General features: G+C 42.0%; 1 protein-coding gene across 4 annotated transcripts in view; it reads left to right on the forward strand.

Moving 5' to 3' along the window:
* The window catches only part of LOC100566500 (connector enhancer of kinase suppressor of ras 2), a 296,823-nt gene that overhangs the window by 122,759 nt on the left and 152,351 nt on the right, over positions 1-21,713 (forward strand). For all 4 annotated transcript variants that reach the window (XM_062963810.1, XM_016995043.2, XM_016995041.2 and 1 more), the window contains exons 6-7: positions 1,174-1,293; positions 14,033-14,092. In XM_062963810.1, the coding sequence (XP_062819880.1) occupies positions 1,174-1,293; positions 14,033-14,092 (180 nt within the window). The remainder of the gene's footprint in view (positions 1-1,173; positions 1,294-14,032; positions 14,093-21,713) is intronic.

The following is a 21,713-nucleotide window of genomic DNA, read 5'->3' on the forward strand; positions in this document are numbered from 1 at the left end:
GAGGGTTTTGTGAAACCACTCGCTCTCATTGCAGTGGTGTAACGGTGAGGACCATATTTTAGTTCTTGCAGACCACTGGTAGTTTCATGGACCACAGGTTGGGAACCACTGATCTACAGATTCCTAGAGAGAGCATAGTAATCAAATGGGTGCAAAATCAAGCTGAAAATGTGGAGGGCCAATGGCAACCATTTCTTACTTACCTCTCCTTTTTTGTTCTTGGGAAATGTAGTTTTATCAGACCCTTAGGATTATCTGCTCCAGAGTACTGGGGCCTCCCATGATTAACTAGAATTGAGCCATGGCAGCCAGTTAAAGTGCGGTCAAACTGCAGTAATTCTAATACAATGTAAATGCAGTCAGAAGAAAGAGCCAACAAGAGACTTCTTGTTCTACATAAATGGGAAAGACTCAAACATGCCATTAGAGGACTTACAGCAGATTCACTCTAAATCTATCAACACAGGAGGTTAATTCAATTCTCACCACTTTGGACTATAGAAACTACCGGTAGTTTGGTTTTCAAGAAGGCAGATTTCAACACTTCGTCTCTGGCTCAAGACACAATGGGTTGCTGTGAGTTTTCTGGGCTTTATGGCCATGTTCCAGAAGCATTCTCTCCTGACGTTTTTGCCCATATCTATGGCAGGCATCCTCAGGTTGTGAGCTCTTTTGGAAACTAGGCAAGTGGGGTTTATATATCTGTGGAATAATGTTCAGAGTGGGAGAAAGAATTAATGTTGCAATTGGCCACTTTGACTACATTGAATGGCCTTGCAGATTCAAAGTCTGGCTGCTTCCTGCCTGGGGGAATCCTTTGTTAGGAGGTGTTAGCTGGCCAACTGCAACATTCACACTTTCCTCATTCAGCATTCAAGGTGGTCAAGTGCAACATTCACACTTGCCTCCAACAGACAATGCGCAGCAACCCTGTGATTCCATCTGTGAAAGGCTTCGACAACACATTCAAGAAGCAATGTCTGGAGAAAGATATTTTTTATGTCCCTCGATGTGTGTTTGTGCTGAATGTCCTTCGGGTCTCCATACACATGCAGATTTGTGAAAAGTGCCCACAAATAACTTGTGACCAACAACTGGTGTTTGATGTTAGTGCTTCCATTAAAACCCTTCTAATCTCTCTGTCTCTCTGTCACTCTCTTTCGTCTGCTCCAGTGTAAAACGCTGTCTGGCATCTGTGATCACATCATCTCCCTCTCATCCGACTCTCTGGTGTCACAATCCGCTCACCTCGAAGTTGTTCATCTTACCAGCATCATGCCCAGTGAAGGCTTGGTAAGTAGAAAGTAAGACAGACAGACTTTTAAGAGGCACCAAGATGGTATGACAGGAGGATGGTATACACACTCCTTTCTCTTTTTCTCCAATGACACACATATTCACACACACACAGCCTCCTTCCTTCCTTCCCTCCCTTGAATTGCAGCCTTTAGTTTTGTCAGTTCTCTTCCTGATATGCACGAACTGTGCTCACATCACACTTATTCACCTGAACAAATCAAATTCCTATCTCATCTCTTCATTTCCTGCTATATCTCCATAGTAGTATTCCTGTTTATTTCTCTGTTCCCTCTCTGGGTGCATAGATTAATCATATTTCTCTGAACGTACACATTTCTACTTCATTTTACAGTCAGGTACATTGTCCTGTGAGTAATATACTCCCATTGTATTGTGTGATCTGATCTCGAAACCAAATATGTCTTGTCTTATTGTCACACTGTCAGCAGTATACCACTGAGGAGGCTAATAATGCTTAACAAGCATCCAGACACAAAGCCAGCGCAACACAATAGCTGGGTGTGGGGGCAACGCCACGGCATATTTTACTCAGCAGTTTACAAGTTCTGGTTCTCTCCCGTGTTTGTTCAGGAGGGTTCGCATAGATCGGAATCCTTTGGACTTGCAAAGTGAAACACAGAAGACTTCTCACGTGTTTATGTTTGATGTTTCCACATTCCCTTGATAATGCCACTCTGCCCTACACTGCCATATCATCCAGGATCCGATCCCAGATTATTATTATTATTATTATTATTATTATTATTATTATTATTATTTAAAGTATTTATATTCCACCGAATCACAGGGTGGATCACAGTGCACATATACATGGCAAACATTCAATACCATTTATAGACATACAACACATACAAACAGATAGAGGTAATTCAACATTCTTCCAACTACGGCTTCTGGAGGTTATGCTCGATTCCGGCCACAAGGAGAGCTGTTGCTTCATACGCTATGACGCCGAGTCCTTTTTGATCGTAGTATTTCCTCCTTGCTTTTTGATCGCTGGCAGTTTTTTTAATGGTACAGTAGAGTCTCGCTTATCCAACGTAAATGGGCCGGCAGAACATTGGATAAGCGAATATGTTGGATAACAAGGAGAGATTAAGGAAAAGCCTATTAAACATCAAATTAGGTTATCATTTTACAAATTAAGCACCAAAATATCATGTTATACAACAAATTTTACAGAAAAAATAGTTCAATACACAGTAATGCTATGTAGTAATTACTGTATTTACAAATTTAGCACCAAAATATCATGATATATTGAAAACATTGACTACAAAAATGCGTTGGATAATCCAGAATGTTGGATAAGCAAGTGTTGGATATGTGAGACTCCACTGTATCATAAATTAAATTAACCTCCCCGCTTAAGCGGTCCCTAATTTATCTACTTACAGTTGCAGCTGTTTTCAAACTGCTTAGGTGGACAGTAAGCTGGACTATTAAACAATCAAGTGCTCGATTATCTGCTTTGAACTGGATTATATGAGTCTATACTGCCATGTAATCCATTTCAAAGGAGGTAATCTGGATTCAGAAACTGGATTTTATAGTTGCATAGATGGGGCACCTCTTTGGCATTTTTCTAAAAGTCAAAGTGTAAATCCTTACACTGCGCCAAAATTGGGGTTGGAAGGAAAATGTCAATTGGTGGTTAAGTTTTGGGGACAATGTTCTCATTTCTCCCTCCAGTGACTAGATTTCAGATAAAACAGATTCCAGAAGCAGCTTCAAAGCAACCCAACATGTAATATTAATAAATTAAGGAGTATTGAATGTACATGACACATATCTCTGAGGATGCATTGAGAATAAGGAAGCTTTGATATGCCACTGACCAGGGGGAAGTATAATATTAAGCCAGGCACCTGTGAAGTGGACCCCCTTCCTAAGATACTTTGAGTAGAACATGGGATCCTCTTGCTTAAAATGTGCCACAATGCACAGCAGCTTTGAAACACTACATGAAACACTAGAGAACATGTCAGATTCCACAAAGGTAAGCCCTCAACCAGAAGAAGCCTACACTGTATAGCTGTGGTTCCCAACCTGTGGTCCGTGGATAATAACACAGGCCACCCATCCCCCAATTTTATCTTGGTGTCTTTGTTTTTAGTCAATATATAATAATAACTAAACACAGCTGTCTATTCTAAACAATATCTGAAAAATATGCACCACAATAAAGGTTCAAAACATAGAACACAATATGTATATTAGAGCATCATATACATAATAATGTTAACAATAATACAAATTATTATACAAATTATTATAATACAAATTAGCTACGGCTAATTGACTGCGTTTACACTCTGAGGAGTCCTATAGAACTACTCCAAGACTACAGAGACTTTGATTTGTTTTGACTCCAAGCCAGGTTTGAGCCAGTTGATTTGTACACTGATGTATTGAGTGTTACAGCATATCACATGCCATTTTGAAGAGACTGAATGTACACATACTGTGCCGCTAACAAACTTTAGTTGGAGTCTTGTTGATATATGTCTGATATATGTTTTATAGTGAAAACTGCTCTGTGTAGCAATTAAATCCGGATAATTGCAGTCTATAAATCTTTATACTCTGTAAGTTGCGACTGTGTGCCACTACAGCTGACAGAACTTGATCATCAGTTGTATCATTATTTGTATTATTGTTAACATTATTATGTATATGATGCTCTAATATACATATTGTGTTCTATGTTTTGAACCTTTATTGTGGTGCATATTTTTCAGATATTGTCTTTGTTTTTAGGCCTGTTCCTGGGGTTATTTGGAGTGCTGATTCAGAAAATTGCATTGGATAGACCACATCAGCTCTAGGTTCTTAAATATGGTTTTCTGTGGGCGAGCAGATGGCGACTGCTGGATGACAAATGTTCTGTTTCAGAAACTCGAGCTGATGTGGTCTATCCAATGCAATTTTCTGAATCAGCACCCCAAATAACCAAACTGAATTTAAAGTTGTCCAAAAACTGATTCGTAACCCTTTTGGTACTAATGTTGGAGAGCAATCCCTGGTCAAAGTGGTCCCTGGTAAAAAAAAAAAGGTTGGGAACTACTGCTGTATAGGAAAAGGCCCACCATCATCTACCAAAGGCTCCCTTGGGCATGGAGCAAGCCCTGAGGCCAAGTATTCATCAGCATGCAAAGAAAGGCTCTCTCATCTTGTTTTCTAATAGCAAGTGTGTTCCTCAGACTTGTAGCTATCCCCATTTTTTTATTTTTTTTTTGCAAAATAGAGTTTAATCCTATCTAAGGGGGAGAAATGGAATGCTTTGAACTTCCCAAGAAAGCCATGCTCCCGGAGAACAAAGAGATGGAAGAGAAGGAAAAGCAGGGCATTGGCAGAGGACTTTGGCATGCCGAATTACAAAAACCGTAGCCCGAAGAGAAGGATTTATAACAACTAAGGGCCTGCATTAGTTTTGCTTACGGTTTCAAGGCAATGCGGAACTCTGAAGAGAATGTCTATCACATTGAATGAAACAAATCCAAATGACAATCCCCAGCTTTGACTGGAGAGAGAACATGTTTGTCCTTATTTGCCATATTGGTGCCATTGGGGTGGTTGTTCAGAGAAGTGGGCACATTTTGAGCCTTAACTGCCTTCATTCTACAGTGTAGATGCACCCTTACTCATTCATCTCCACTTTGGATTTTTCACCTGCTCTACACAGTAGAGTTGTGCATTCATGTGGGATTGCTGTTCATTTTCTGTAGTTTCATTTGTGTTGTCTCATTTTATGCCTATACGACACAAATTTTTGTCTGGCTAATGAAAAACATGAAAGTTTGGTGCCATTGGTGGCAATGGGAGGGCTTCCAAGGCTCATCCCCCCCCCCCTCGGTTTTTGAGCTAGAGGGGTAAAATCGCCATACACGGAGGGCATTTCAATCCTTTATCCCGCCAACTTTTAAAACATTTGGATCTTCCCCAGAGAATTATTGTTAATAATATTATTACATTAACCCCCATTTCCACAGATCAGATCTAATGCGGAGGCATTTCCCTCTCCCAGGCTCAGGTCAGATTCCCAGATCCTTTATATATATATATATATATCCATTAACACCCATTTCCACATATCAGGTCTAATGCGGAAGCATTTCCCTCTCAGGTCAGATTCCCAGATCCTTCTTAATTTATTATTATTATTATTATTATTATTATATTAACACCCATTGGTACACATCAGCTGTAAGCCCTCTGTCTGCACCTGCTTATTGTTATGGGGCAGAAACAAAAGAAAAACAAAAGCAAGCATGATGACTGTGTGGCTTTCATTTTCATGTCGCTTCTCGTTTCCTAAGAAAATGCCATCATTCGTTTTGTGTGGCTGAACGGTTGAAACAAAACGATAGCATGAAAGAAACAAAGCAAAAAAATTTGTGCACATCTCTACTACACAGTTTGCAGTATCTCTCATCCTCTGCCATGTTGCATCCATTGTGAAAGCATTATCTGCACATGCTTAAACACTGAAGAGTCTGAAACATGGAGGGTTTACTTCACTTATTTTCATTCCCAGCAAAGGAATGTGCTGTCAAATCCCTCCATGGCTCTAGCAAGAACTGCTGCCAGCTGATCCTTGATAGATGAAATTTCCCTGGTGACCAATGGAGATGTCTCTCTTTGAGAACTATGTGCTGTTCTTGCTCCACTTCACTCAGCATTTTGTCAATAAAAGAGGCAATCAACCAAGTGTCATTTCTCAGCAAACGCAATTTACATTAATGGGATTTGTGCTGCAACTTGGTGGATTGAGCCTATAGGTTACAACAGAATAGGTTGCATTGCGTGATGGGCAGATAGCAGGGACACCAACAAAATGTTCCAGAAGGGAGCTCTTACACATTTACTCCCATGCGCAAGCATTGAATAGAATTAGCCCATGCTCATTTTTTTTCACACGCAGTCCTCAAAATGTACTGTAAGGTTTTAACAGCTGGAGGAGAAAGCAACCACTTGGTCCAATGGGGAAATATAAGAATTTGCAAAAGCTTTATGTGAGCTTTTGGGCCTCACATAAAGAGTCATATAAAACGTTGCAGGTCAGTGCCTGTCTAAAATTCCTTTAACATGTGAAATTGGAATGGTTACCTATCAGAAGCAGTGGGAGCTGTGAAAATATCTTAGAGCAGTGTTTCTCAACCTGAGGGTCGGAAATTTGGCCCAATTCTATCATTAGTGAGGTTCAAGGGGCTCTTTAATTGTAGGTGAACTAGAAATCCCAGTCACTACAACTCCCAAATGTCAAGGTCTATTTTCCCCAAACTCCACCAGTATTCACATTTGGGCATATTTAGTATTCGTGCCAAATTTGATCCAGATCCATCATTGTTTGAGTCCACAGTGTTTTCTGGATGTAGGTGAACTACAGCTCCAAAACTCAAGGTCAATGCCCACCAAACCCTTGCAGTATTTCCTGTTAGCCATGGGGGTTCTGTGTGCCAAGTTTGGTTCAGTTCCATCATTGGTGGAGTCCAGAATGCTGTTTCATTGTAGCTGAAAGGAGCCTCTGGTGGCCTAGGGAATAAAAGCCTCGTGACTTGAAGGTTGGGTTGCTGACCTGAAAGCAACCAGATTCGAATCCCACCCGGGGAAAGCGCGGATGAGCTCCCTCTTTCAGCTCCAGCTCCATGTGGGGACATGAGAGAAGCCTCCCAAAAGGATGGTAAAACATCAAAACATCCGGGTGTCCCCTGGGCAACATCCTTGCAGACGGCCAATTCTCTCACTCCAGAAGCAACTCCGGTTGCTCCTGACATGGAAAATAAATTGTAGGTGAACTATAAATCCCAGCAATTACAACTCTCAAATGACAAAATCAATCCCCCCAACCCCACCTGTATTCAAATCTGGGCATATTGGGTATTTGTGCCTAATTTGGTTTAGTGAATGAAAATATATCCTGCATATCAGATATTTACATTACAATTCATAATAGTAACAAAATTATAGTTATGAAGTAGCAATTAAAATAATTTTATGGTTGGGGGGTCACCACAACATGAAGTATATTAAGGGTTAGTGGCATTAAGAAGGTTGAGAACCACTGTCTTACACTGTCTACATTGTGAAATTAATGCAGTTTGATACTACTTTAACTTCCATGGTTCAGTGCTATGGAATCCTGGGATTCGTAGTTTGGTGAGCCACCAGCACTCTTAGATGATCACCAAACTTTACAATCTTCCTGGACCAGAATGCTGTGTGTACATTAGTTAGCCCTGCTGTGTGCAGACCCAACACAAACTCACTTCCTTGGGATATACTAACTGCTCCTCAATACAGTTGTCATAATTGCTTTACATTAGTAACCATCCGGAGTAAACGTGAATTGCCTGCAGCAGTTTCTCTTTCTTATCCCTACCGTCCAACTGGCTGGAGCAAAAGAAAAACAACTCTTTGCCAGCAATTTGTCCAGCCCAGGCTGCCTGTCTGATTAGCCATAATGGGGAACGGTCCCTATAGCACTGTCCTCATGACACAGGTTGCCTTGCAGAAACGATACATTTCCGTTAGTGTCAGGATCTCCTTACCGTGAAGGATAAAGTAGCCCTTCGAGAAACCTCCTCACTATGAGCATAACAGGAGGCGAAGGAGATTTGTATTGCTGGATGCAAAAGGGAAGCCAGAACATGCCATGCATCATGTGGGCAGGGTACGGAAATGGTTCCATGCTTCCTCTCAGTCAGAAGTCTTCCCCACCAGGTGCCATAGCGTGCCACTCATGTTCAGGAGCCGAATCATGAAATACAGTAGAGTCTCACTTATCCAAGCCTCGCTTATCCAAGCCTCTGGATTATCCAAGCCATTTTTGTAGTCAATGTTTTCAATATTTCATAATATTTTGGTGCTAAATTCATAAATACAGTAATTACAGCACAACATTACTGCATATTGAACTAATTTTTCTGTCAAATTTCTTGTATAACATGATGTTTTGGTGCTGAATTTGTAAAATCATAACCTAATTCAATGTTTAATAGGCTTTTCCTTAATCCCTCCTTATTATCCAAGATATTCACTTATCCAAGCTTCTGCCGGCCCGTTTAGCTTGGATAAGTGAGACTCTACTGTAATAACAAAGAGTCCAAGGTGAAGACGCCACAAAGTCCACATAGAGAAGGCAGGGTCCAAAGGTCCATGACGTACAACAGCAGCATCCAGTGGTCATGAGGTGGACCAAAGCACCTTTCAGGACCAGCCAAAGAGACTCTAGTCTTCTAAAGAAGCCTCAGCTCATTTCCCATGCCTGAAATGGTTGGAATTTTGGAACTTGCCTTTGTATAACATCTTGAGATGAAGGAGATTTAATCATTCAATAATTTATGCTTCTCACAAAAAGAAAGCCATCTTCAACCTCAGCAACATGGAATGGACGAAGGATTGGGGGAAATCCAACCCCAAATAGGGAAACAAGTTGTCCAGGAACACCTGGCCGCTCTAAACGAATTCAAGTCCCCAGGGCCAGATCAGCTACATCCAAGAGTATTGAAGGAATTAGCGGAAGTTATTTCAGAACCACTGGCAATTATCTTCGAGAGTTCTTGGAGAACGGGAGAAGTCCCAGCAGACTGGAGGAGGGCGAATGTGGTCCCTATCTTCAAGAAGGGAAAAAAGAACAACCTAAACAATTACCGTCCGGTCAGCCTCACATCGATACCAGGCAAGATTCTGAAAAAGATCATCAAGGAAGTGGTCTGCAAACACTTAGAAACAAATGCGGTCATTGCTAATAGTCAACACGGATTTACAAAAAACAAGTCATGCCAGACTAATCTGATCTCTCTTTTCGATAGAGTTACGAGTTGGGTCGATACAGGGAATGCTGTGGATGTAGCCTACCTGGATTTCAGTAAGGCCTTCGACAAAGTCCCCCACGACCTTCTGGCAAACAAACTAGTAAAATGTGGGCCAGACAAAACTACGGTTAGGTGGATCTGTAATTGGCTAAGCGAACGAACCCAAAGGGTGACCAATGCGTCGTCCTCATCTTGGAAAGAAGTGACAAGTGGAGTGCCGCAGGGTTCCGTCCTGGGCCCAGTTCTGTTCAACATCTTTATTAACGACTTAGACGAAGGGTTAGAAGGCACAATCATCAAGTTTGCAGACGACACAAAACTGGGAGGGATAGCTAACACTCCAGAAGAAAGGAGCAGAATTCAAAACGATCTTAACAGACTAGAGAGATGGGCCGAAACTAACAAAATGAAGTTCAAAGCCAATGGGATTCTGGCCTGCATCAATAGGGGAATAGCGTCTAGATCCAGGGAAGTCCTGCTCCCCCTCTATTCTGCCTTGGTCAGACCACACCTGGAATCACACTGTGTCCAATTCTGGGCACCACAATTGAAGGGAGATGTTGACAAGCTGGAAAGCGTCCAGAGGAGGGCGACTAAAATGATTAAGGGTCTGGAGAACAAGCCCTATGAGGAGCGGCTTAGAGAGCTTGGCGTGTTTAGCCTGCAGAAGAGAAGGCTGAGAGGAGACATGATAGCCATGTACAAATACGTGAAGGGAAGTCATAGGGAGGAGGGAGGGAGCTTGTTTTCTGCTGCCCTGCAGACTAGGATGCAGAACAATGGCTTCAAACTACAGGAAAGGAGATTCCACTTGAACATCAGGAAGAACTTCCTCACTGTGAGAAGGGCTGTTCGACAGTGGAACTCTCTTCCCCGGGCTGTGGTGGAGGCTCCTTCCTTGGAGGCTTTTAAGCAGAGGCTGGATGGCCATCTGTCAGGGGTGCTTTGAATGCGATTTCCTGCTTCTTGGCAGGGGGTTGGACTGGATGGCCCATGAGGTCTCTTCCAACTCTACTATTCTATGATTCTATGATTCTATGATTATGCTCAATGAGTAGAAGGTGCCTGGCTCCATTAGCAACATGTTCAGGCAGATTAAAGAAAGATTCTTGATCGAAACCTTGCATAGCTGCTGCTATTCAATAGACTCAGGCTAGAGAGACCATTGATCTGGTTTGGTATTATGAAGTTGACCTCAGCATAGTTAAATGAAATGATGTGATTTGGCAACAAGGTTCTACATGTTTCTCTGATGTTACAAGGAAATCTGTTCCTGGGAGATAGAGATATAGATATACAAACACACACACATATACATCCATCCATTATGACTAGAAGCCATTCATAACTGTTATCGTCTATTTTATTGAATCCCCACCTAGCAAGCAGAACTGCAACCCTGATGGCGTTCCTGATTCTTTAGTGTCCATTGCAATCCAGAGAGGACCAGAAAGACCAGGAACAATTTTCATCTTGAAGATTTATTTATTTATCATGTCAGAAGCAAACTGAGGGTACGGTTATAATGTATTTAAAACACAAAGTTAAAAACTTGGCATTATACTAATTTCCTTTGACCAGACGCCGGCTACTTGGAGTGCCTCTGGTTTCACTGTAAGAAGGTCTTCTATTGTGCATGTGGCAGGGCTCAGACTGCATTATACTGTGCTTTGCTCTTGCATGTCATGGACTCCACTTTGTAGCCCCATTTTTAAAAGTTAGCTCTGCATCACATGGTGCCAGAGCACAACCTGTTCTGCACCTTCCAAGTCGCCCAGACTTCTGTATGCCCGGGGGATTTTCTCATCTGGTATAGTCTTGGATTGAGGTTCTGGGTTTTAGCCTGCCACTTTTGGACTCTCACTTGCTGAGGGTTCCTGCAAGTATCTCTGTGGATCTCAGGTAGCTGTTTCTTGATTTAAGGCATTGGCGGGGAGACTTCTCTCATGTTCCCCTTCCTGAAGATCAAACTGGATTTCAGTGGAGGTCTCAGAAGCAAAGTTTGGGTGAAGAGAAAAAATGTCAAAGTATTATAGGTCAAAGCTCTTACTAAAAGAAGGTAAGCCTTAAGAAAGGGGTTTAGCCTTGCAGAATGTGGAGGAAAACCCAAAACATACATAAGGAGGGGAACCGTCCAATGACGGTGCAGTAGGAAAAGTAGTTTGGGAGAACTCCAGAAATCTGGATTGGGATCTACAAGGGTTGGATTTGGTCTCAGGGCCTGTTTTAAAGGGTTGTTTCGCTCAAAAGCAAGATTAGCCCAAGAGGTGGACTAAATGAGGTATTCTAGTAGTTGAACCTGTCTATGGGTTTTTTATAAGGGTGAAAGGGGTAAAGGGACAGGCAATAAGGTGTATGCCTGCTGTTTTGTGCCCCACAAAATGTGCAGATGCTCCGTCTGCCTCGTGGCAGGGCTGGCTTTGCCTAAACAGAATAGGGAGCCAAAGTTACCTTGTTCCAAAAGACAACTTGCCATCAATGCAAGCCTGTTGGGGGTCGGGAGAGCTGAATAATAACAGCATATACATCTTCAACGGTGTTATAATGAGATGCTCTGTACTCTTTGTAGAGAAGATGACAGAAGTAGGTTCTGGTGATAAAAATGCTGCTTGTTGTCGAGTCGTATTCACTTTTTGTGCTCCGTGTTTTGAAGTTCTGTCGTCTCCCCCACCCCAGCCCCAACCCAGCATCTCTTGCTTTTTTCCGGGCAGCGATAATGGCTGGAAACAACACAAGCGAGCTCGTTAGCTTTCTATTTGAGGATCAAGGGAAAAGAATTTCATTTCAGCTTTCGGGAAGATGCAGAGACATTTTTTTTTCTGGGGCTGAGAAAAGAATCCTGTCAAAAACCTCCCTGGCAGAATGATGCTAATGCAGCAATCACGGTTCCACTTTTTAGCGGTTTCCATCGGAGATGGCCCCAAAGTTAGAGCAGATGGGTCACAGCCCAGCTAACCCTCAACATCCTTCCAAACAAGAAGGTGCATTGAGACTTTGCAAGGGAAAGGGTTGAGGAGCAAACCACACATTGGTTCGCATTTTGTTGGCCCACATGCACAATAAGGACCTTTTTTGACAGGGTGCAGAGAGCTGTTCTCTGATCTCTTCGCACTTCATCCCCAAAACTCCTACTGTGGCACCTGTCAAGATCAGGAGGGAATGCTGGTCCTCATTCTCACCAGAAGGAAGGTATAAAGGGGTATAAGTGTGTTAAAGCGCTGAGCTGCTGAACTTGCAGACCAAAAGGTCCCAGGTTCAAATCCCGGGAGCAGAGTGAGCGCCCACTGTTAGCTCCAGCTTCTGCCAACCTAGCAGTTCGAAAACATGCCAATGTGAGTAGATCAATAGGTACCGCTCCAGCTGGAAGGTAACGGCGCTCCATGCAGTCATGCTGGCCACATGACCTTGGAGGTGTCTATGGACAACGCCGGCTCTTCAGCTTAGAAATGGAGATGAGCACCAACCCTCAGAGTCAGACATAACTGGACTTAACATCAGGGGAAACCTTTACCTTTTATTTATATGTCAGAAGCAAATTGAGAGTACAGTTATAATGTATTTTGAATAACACAAAGTTAAAACTTGACATTATATTAGATTTCCTTTGACCAGAAGTAGGCCACTTGGTCTTCTGTTGTGCATGTGGCTGTATTGCAGTGAGTGGTCTGTGGTTTGCTCTTCTTTACAGTCGCATGTCATGGACTCCACTTTGTAGCCCATTTCTTAAGGTTAGCTCTACATCTTGTGGTTCTAAAGCACAGTCTGTCCAGTGCCTTCCAAGTCACCCAGTCTTCTGTGTTCCCATAAGGGAGTTTCTCGTCTGCTATCAGCCATGGATTGAGGTTCCGAGTTTTAACCTGCCAGTTTTGGACTTTCACTTGCTGAGGTGTTCCTGCAAGTATCTCTGTAGATCTTAGGAAGCTGGGTTGTTGTGAGTCCATACTCTGAATATTAGCAAGCAAGCCAATGACTTAAATCAAGAAATAGCATCCTAAGAGATGTTCAATGTGTTGTTGAAAGCTTTCATTGCCAGAATCACTTTGTTGTTGTGAGTCTTCCAGGCTGTATGGCCATGTTCTAGAAGCATTCGGCCTCTGAGGATGCCTGCCATAGATGTGGGTGAAACTTCAGGAGAGAATGCTTCTGGAATATGGCCATACAATCCGAAAGACTCACAACCAGTGATTCCAGCCATGAAAGCCTTCGACAACACATTGAACATCTCTTAGGATGCTATTTCTTGATTTAAGGCATTGGCTTGCTTGCTACTATTCAAACAAAGTATGGACCGGAGATGTCAATGCCTTGGTCCTTTCATTATTGGTTGCTACTTCCCGACGGATGTCAGGTGGTGCAATACCGGCTAAATAGTATAATTTCTCCAGTGGTGTAGGGCATAGGCATCCTATGATAATGCGGCATGTCTCATTAAGAGCCACATCCACTGTTTTAATGTGGTGAGATGCATTCCACACTGGGCATGTGTACTCAGTAGCAGAGTAGCAAAGCACAAGGGCAGATGTCTTCACTGTGTCTGGTTATGATCCCCAGGTTGTGCCAGTCAGGTTTTTATCATATAAAGGGGTGATTCAGACAATGGAGATCTGGCTACGCTGGGCTCCTGGGGCAAGGAAAATGCATTTGAGAGCACATCTTCATTTGTCTCAAGCTGAGTCCAGCTGTTTCTTTATATTCTGAATTGCCTCCCTCCCATTTCCCAATGGTAACTCAGCAGCAGAGACCCCTCCCAAGGCTTGGCAGATGTCATGCTGTAGGAGGACATGGCCCTTTGCATATGGATCTACCTACATCTCAGCTACAGTTGGCTTTGCTTCTAGTAAACTCTTGACTCTGCTTCTAGTGATCACATTCTCTGCCCTCTTCTCTTTTTTTAGGGGATGTATATCAAGTCAACCTATGACGGGCTCCACGTGATCACTGGAACTACTGAAAACGTATGTTTGGACCATTTTAATGAATTTTATTTCATATTCTCTTGCCGTGAGTTGAACATTGCAGCTATTTCTTGGGTAACCCATCTATGAACATAATTCATTGGGAATACAGGTTATTCATTCCTCATCCAAAATCTGAAAGACTCCAAAATGAGCAGCTGAGATTGTGACCCTTTTGCTTTCTGATGGTTCCAGGTACACAAACGTTGTTTCATGCACAAAATAAGATTGTGTGTAAAATGACCTTTAGGTGTATATGAAACATCCATGGGTTTCGTGTCCCATCTCAAAGATATCTCATAGTGTATGTGTATGCAAACAGGTATTCAAAAATCTGTATCCAAAACATTTCTGCTCTCATGTATTTAGGGATGAGAGATGCTTGACCTGTATCACCATTCTGGAAAGGCTGAAAGTGAACTGTATCTCATTGAAATTATTTTTATTTTTTGCAGCAAATGCCATAGCTATCTTTTGAGGGGGAGGTATTCGTGACACATACTATTAATGCATTCATAGCCACTGTTTGTATTTAAATTGGTACCAGAGGAATGATTTCATTATAGAGCCCAAGCTGTGCTTAATACAGTGAGAAGAGGTGTTGTAATGACAACTTCAACTCCTACACAGGGACTGTTTAGGAAATAGAAACCTTATGGTTGTTGCAGAACAATAGGATCCCGTGGAAAGAAAATATTTTGACCTGGAGCACTGTCTCTTGTATCTTATGGGGTTTGGTGAAGAACAATAGGATCCCATGGCAAGAAGTGGTTTTAAATTGGCGTCAGTCTTCTTTATTATAAGGGGATTCAGGCAGAACAAGGGGTCTCTTGGTTTTTGTATATTGTTGTTTCTTCTGATTATAAACAAATAAGAAATACTGGCCTTGTGATGAATGTAAGATGAATATATTGCTAGCTCTCAGGTTTCTACATGTGAGTGTAATGGGGCAGCAGAACCCGAAACAGAACTGCTGATGATATAAGAGGGATGATTTTCTACTCTTAAAGTGACAATCACCCATAGTTTCCCCTCTCAATGAGATGAGATGAGTGTGGTGTGAGGAGCTACAGCGGTGCAATGGGTTTAATCCTTGTGCCGGCTGAACTGCTGACCTGAAGGTTGGGTTGCTGACTTGAAAGTTGCTGGTTCAACTCCACAAGATAGGGTGAACTCCCATCTATAAGCTCTAGCTTGCGGGGACATGAGAAAAGCCTCCTAGCATGATGATAAGACATCCAGGCATCCCCTGGGCAATGTCTCTGTAGACAGCCAATTCTCTCACACCAGAAGTGACTTGCAGTATGTTCTCAAGTAGTTTCTGACACGATTTTAAAAAGCTACGAATGAGTAGGTTGTATGTGTGAATAACAATGGAAGGGCAAAACGTGTGGTGAGGTGACCTGTTCAGTTTGGATGGCCATTGGGCTCAAGGCAGGAAGAAAGATGTCGCCTAAAGCCAAGATGAAAAGACAGTAAATAAAGAACTCACAGCAACCCAGTGATTCCGGCTATGGAAACCTTTGACAACACATTCTTATGATGTCTGTTCAACATTGGAGTCTGGTGGAATCGGTAATGGAGACAAAGCTGAACATGTAGCAAATGGCAAGGCTTACTCCATGCTGGCCGCTTAGTTCATAATTCATAGTGTTCCATTTCAGAAGGGACTTCAGCCTCAAGCATGAAATCCTAAGTCGGCCACTGAATTGTGATTGATGGAGAATGTGTTCTCGTTTGCTGTAGCATCCATTAGAGTGCTTTATACCAATCACATTTTCCTTTTGGTCATTCCCCATCCATGAAAGTCAGGATGACACAGGGCTGAATACGCTCGAACCACCTGGAAGGTTTTTGCCAGCAATTTTCCCAGAGTGATTCTGTAGCCCTGCCCAGCCACAATATGACAAATCTCTGTATATATAATGTATATCAAACTAGCATTTAGACAGCTAGCTTTTTCTCTTTGCAATTCCATTTATACGGGGAAGGAAAGAAAAGGACTCATATCATGTTGCATTCAATTTTACAGCTGTTCTAGAACAGAACAGCCCATTTAAGAGATAGGGACATATGGCCTTTGAGATGTTAGTAGGAAACTTGTAGACCCTCATCATAATAGCCTATAAAATCACCTCCTGTTACTTATTTATTTTCAAATGTACACAGTTGTGTTAGTCCGTATCAAAAAGTTTGCGGGTATTTTTTTTCCTGTGTCAGGAGCAACTTGAGAAACTGCATTTTCTGTATTTTGTAAAGCCACTGGATCTTAAATCCCCTTACAAGAGTGAGCCCCCCACCCAAAAACTTTGGATTGCAACAGAAAGAGCTTGTAATAATACACTGGCCCAATCTACACTAACTACCGTATATACTCGAGTATAAGCCGACCCGAATATAAGCCGAGGCATCTAATTTTACCACAAAAAGACTGGGAAAACATTGACTCCAGTATAAGCCGAGGGTGGTAAATTTCAGAAATAAAAATAGATACCAATTAAATTATATTAATTGAGGCATCAGTAGGTTAAATATTTTTGAATATTTACATAAAGCTCAAATTTAAGATAAGACTGTCCAACTCTGATCAAATCATTATTCTCATCTTCTTCAATGTAAATGTGCTTATGTATCCTTTTAATAATAATAGAGTAAAATAATACATGTAATAATAATAATAAATAAATACAGGAAAATAATACATGTAATAATAAATAGAGTAAAATAATAAATGCAATAATAATAATAATATCAGTGAAATAATAAATGTATTATTAATAATAATAAAATAGAGTAAAATAAATGTAATAGTAGCAACAATAATAGAGAAAAATAATAAATGTAATAATACCAATAATAATAGAGAAAAATAATAACTGTAACGTATATTCTCGAGTATAAGCTGACCTGAATATAAGCCAACCAGGACCCTCACCTGAGTATAAGCCGAGGGGGGCTTTTTCTGTCTTAAAAAGAGGGCTGAAAAACTAGGCTTATACTCGAGTATATACAGTATTTAATGCGGTTTGACATCACTTTGCCATGGCTCAAGACTATGGAATCATGAGAGTTGTAGTTTTACAAAGTTTATAGCTTTCTATACCAGAGAAATATGCCAGAAGGGACAGAGAGTTTCATCTATGCTGACGATCGTGCCATCACCGCTCAAGCAGGGAGCTCTGAAAGGTTGAACAGAAGTTCTCAGAAGCTTTAGGTGCTCTTACAGGGAAAACCAGCTGATTTCTAATCCATCTAGAACACAGACGTGTGCTTTTCATCTTAAGAACAGACAAGCATCTCAAGCTCTGGGATAACCTGGGAAGGAATCCCACTGGAGCCTTGCAGCACACCAAAATACCTGGGAGTTACTCTGGATCGTGCTCCTTTTGTCACTCTTTCCCTTTTTCCTCATTTCAGTTGTTGCAAATGTAGTTTGCACTCATCCTTTCACAGTTTGCTCAGGAAAAAAGCAGCCTCCCCTGTCTTATGTGTCCTTCCTCATTAAAAACATTTGCCATCTTGGCCACAGTCTGATGTAGCTTGGGCACACAGATCTTGGTTCTCATCTATGAAACATTGGAAAGTATGAGAATATCCTTCTGTATCAGCAGAATAACAGACAGTGTGCATCTACGCATTATTTTTAATAGGGACCTAAAATAAGCCCAGTAAAAATGCCTGCGATCTACATCATTAAGCTCTGGATTCTGCTCTCTGAATATACACAAATTGGGCATTCATTATATATCATTCAGTTTGCTTCCTGCTGTAGCAGAGATGTTTGGAGATCTTGAAGCCTCCAGTTTGATTTCTGCCAGTCTTGCTCTGTCGCATGGCCTTCTGTGATTTCATTTGATGCCGTCTACATAATATTTCCTGTCTTTTTAAAGGACTGGAAAATATATTAACTATTTTTAGAAAACAAAGGGGGGGAATAAATAGTTTTTCTTCCTTACCTACTACTAAGATCTGTATGCCTGGACTACAGGGGAGGAGGGAGGAGGTAGTTTGAATGTGTCCAGTGGGCTTGTGCATTTTGGATGAATCGCTATCCATTTCTGCTTGCCAGATATCGGAAGTCCCCAACATATGCATTTCTTGGGTGTGTGGCCAAATGGGTGTTTTCATTCAGCATCCAACAAAATGGCTCTGTTCGGCCCATTGGCGGCAATGGGGAACTTATGAGGCTCCCCTTTCCCCTGGGAACCTTTCCTTTCTTCCCTTCAAGGGAGCAGGGTGAGCTCCTGGTGTCAGCTCCAGCTTCTGTCAACCTAGCAGGTAGAAAGCATGTAAATGTGAGTAGATCACTAGGTACTGCTCCAGCAGGAAGGTACAGGCACTCCATGCAGTCATGCCTATGGCCACATGACCTTGGAGGTGTCTACGGACAACGCTGGCTCTTGGGCTTAGAAATAGAGATGAGCACCATAGTTGGGCTCGACTGGACTTCACGTCAGGGGAAAACCTTTACCTTTACCTACCCATCTATATGTTATATATCCATCTATACTGCCATATAATCCAGATTATCTGCCTTGAACTAGATTACATGGCAGTGTGGAGCCATACAATCCATTTCAAAGCAGATAACCTGGGTTCAGAAACTGGATTCATCCTCTGAACCCAGCCTAGAAGAAAGCAAATGATGCAAACCTTGTGTTGTCGAAGGCTTTCATGGCCAGGATCACAGGGTTGTTGTGTGTGTTTTTGGGCTGTATGGCCATGTTCCAGAAGTATTCTCTCCTAACTCTTCTTTTTCAGGGTGTTTCAGGAGAGAATATTTCTGGAACATGGCCATACAGCCCGAAAAAACATACAACAACCTTGATGCAAACCTTGTTCTGAGAAAAGCGAGTGCTGTTTAGAGCATCGCATTTAGTTTCATGTTGTTGACGTAAATACATTATTAGGCCCGTTTTTAATTGAGAAGTCACAGAGCACCTTCAAGCTGCCGACCATTACGGCCTCTCTTCATTTCCTCCTGCCCTCCCAATTTCCAATATTTAATCTCGCTTTGATTGTTATAAAGCTCCGTCTCAAATCCTCTAGCATAATTAACCATATTTGGGTCTGGGAAATTAAATGGGCTTATAAAACAGTCATATACAATTAAGCTTTCAGATACAGAGCAGGGCTAACTAGAGACGGAAAAGTCCATTTAGTTCAAGCATTTTATCCTTGTCTGGCTATACCTTCTAGTGTCCAGTGCTGTTCTGCAAATGTTTTAAACTGAAAATTTTAAAGGCCTTTTCAGGCTGTCGGGTGGCATTAAAATACCTTTGTTCAGCAGCAACCTAAAGACTAGAACCCCATAATATTTCCTACAATATTTGAGCTATAGCATGCATAGCTCATCTTAAATAATTTGTGACCCATCTTCCTCTGAACCAGTTTTGCCAAGAAAACCAGTGTTTGCCTTCAGGTCACCGTAAGGAAACCAGAAGGAAACCAATGTTGCTGTAACATCACCATAAATCAAAAATGATTTGAAGGCACACAACAACATACACTTGGCCCTCTATATCAATAGCTTCTGCATCCATGGATACAACTACAACTTGAAAATATTTGAGGAGGAAAATTCCCAAAAGAAGACCTCAAGTTTGCCATGCGCTTAGCATAGGAGCCCCCGATGACGCAGTGGTTTAAAGCCTTGTGCCGGCAGGACTGATGACTTGAAGGTTGGGCTGCTGACCTGAAGGTTACCGGTTGGAATCCAAGCCGGGGAGATCACGGATGAGCTCCCTCTGTCAGCTCCAGCTCAATGTGGGGGCATGAAAGAATCCTCCCACAAGGATGGTAAAAACATCAAAAACATCCGGGCAATGTCCCCTGGGCAACATCCTTGCAGATTGCCAATTCTCTCACACCAGAAGCAGCTTGCAGTTTCTTAAGTCACCCCTGACACAAAAAAAGCATAATGCAGATGTGTAGACTTACCCTGCTATGGTCTCCTGCCATTTCACAGATTTTCAAGCTCTCTTTAGCACTTGTTTAAGTTGGGTTGCTATGAGTTTTCCGGGCTGTATGGCCATTTTCCAGAAGCATTATCTCCTGATGTTTTGCCCATATCTATGAAAGGCATCCTCAGAGGTTGTGAGGTCTTTTGGAGACTAGGCAAGTGAGGTTTATATATCTGTGGAGTAATGTCCAGGATGGGAGAAAAACTCTAAAATGAGGATAGTAAACAACGAAAAACACTCAGAAAACAGGGAATTCCAGACAGGAAACAATCAGGGCCAGCTAACACCTCCCAACAAAGTATCCCCCAGGCAGGAAGCAGCCAGGCTTTGAAGCTGCAAGGCTATTCAATGCTAATCAAGGTGGCCAATTGCAACATTCATACTTGCCTCAAACACACAAGAGTTCTTTCTCCCACCTCCCAGAAAACTCAGCCAACTTGCCCAACTCTCGGGAATTCTGAGAGCTGAAGTCCCAATCGTTTAAAAAAACCAAAGGCTGGAAATTTCTGACCTAGTTCAACATCTTTTTTGTCAGAAATATGGTGAGGTCAATGAAAGCATCACAAATTGAGATTGGAAAACTGGTCAGACAGTATTTCTCTCTTCAGTTTCCCCAGCTTTCTTTTCTGATGGACGAGCGTGTTTCCCTTTATGCTTAGAAGACACAATGCAATCTCTTCAACAAAGATGTGAGAAAGCTGATCCAAGGAAACCAAGCTTTTAATGACAATGTATCTCAGATTTTAATATATTTTTCTGGATTTTGGATTGTTGGAAAATAGAAGGCAGATGATTGCGCCATTAAATTGTCTTTGCAGATGTCTCCGAAATGTACTTAGAATAAATTATAACAATTATTCTAATTCGGCAACAAAGCAGGCACACTAATTTCATTGTGATATTTGCCTTGCTTCTTATTCAGCACCACTTGGCATGTTTCTCTCTTTTTCTCTCTCTTTCAACCCTTTTTACTCCCTTTCCTTTTCACATCAGTAGGTCAAAGGATAAATGGGTGCTTATGGGTCAGTAAATATAAGTGCTGGTGGCCAAGTTGGAAGTTGTATTCCCAGACATAACCTTTTCCAGCTTTAGCAAAATACAAAAAGATATTGGTATTGTGATGGCGTTCTACCTCTCCTTTTAAAAGCCCCCCCCCCCCCCCATTAAGGGGAAATCTAGAATTTCTGTGAAAAGTATCAGAGTACAACACTGCAAAGCTTCAGAGCTTCCCTTAATTTATCTCTATTCACCAAGATGTGGGTCATTCACCTGAGGTATTAAGACTTTCCTAGCTGCAGAGGAGCAGTGGTGGTGCAATGGGTTAAAGCCTTGTGCCAACTGAACTGCTGACCTGAAGGTTGAGTTGCTGACCTGAAGGTTGCCAGTTCGCATCATCAAAATGGGGTGAGCTCCCATCTGTCAGCTCTAGCTTGCGGGCATGAGAGAAGCCTCCCCGCTAACACATCTGGGTGTTCCCTGAGCAACATCTCTATAGACGGCCAATTCTCTCACAACAGAAGTGACTTGCAGTATGTTCTCAAGTTGCTTCTGACACGATAAAAAAGCTGCAGATGCTTCTCTCAAAACTACACAATACAACTTCCTTCCTTGTGGTTTACATTTTGGATATCCTCCTAAGTGCCCAAAATGAATACCAA

The sequence above is a fragment of the Anolis carolinensis genome, unplaced genomic scaffold, assembly GCF_035594765.1.
Source record: "Anolis carolinensis isolate JA03-04 unplaced genomic scaffold, rAnoCar3.1.pri scaffold_12, whole genome shotgun sequence".
Classification (NCBI taxonomy): domain Eukaryota; kingdom Metazoa; phylum Chordata; class Lepidosauria; order Squamata; family Dactyloidae; genus Anolis; species Anolis carolinensis.